Genomic DNA, 241 nt, shown 5'->3' on the forward strand with positions numbered 1-241 from the left:
CACACATATTTAAGTATATATGCATATTATGTCACATCCCCCATCGAACATTCACGCCACAACGAATCATTTCCCCACAGCCGATTTTTTCCTTAACTCGCAAAAGTGCGTCTTTGCGGAACCAAGCTCGGCTGCGGGGAAGGAGGGTGCGGAGCCTGTACGGTTATGCTGTCCAGATACGACCGACAGCGAGAACGTGTTGTGTGAGTTTTGCGGTCGCTTTGGTTCCTTGCTTTTGGGA

The 241-nt window shown here is 49.4% G+C and overlaps 1 protein-coding gene across 1 annotated transcript in view; it reads left to right on the forward strand.

The window, feature by feature from the left end:
• The window catches only part of LOC119590835 (xanthine dehydrogenase/oxidase-like), a gene marked incomplete in the record, with an annotated part of 39062 nt that overhangs the window by 16340 nt on the left and 22481 nt on the right, over positions 1-241 (forward strand). The window contains 1 exon segment of the mRNA XM_037939593.1: positions 107-203. Within this exon segment, the coding sequence (XP_037795521.1) occupies positions 107-203 (97 nt within the window).

The sequence above is a fragment of the Penaeus monodon genome, chromosome 27, assembly GCF_015228065.2.
Source record: "Penaeus monodon isolate SGIC_2016 chromosome 27, NSTDA_Pmon_1, whole genome shotgun sequence".
Taxonomy (NCBI): domain Eukaryota; kingdom Metazoa; phylum Arthropoda; class Malacostraca; order Decapoda; family Penaeidae; genus Penaeus; species Penaeus monodon.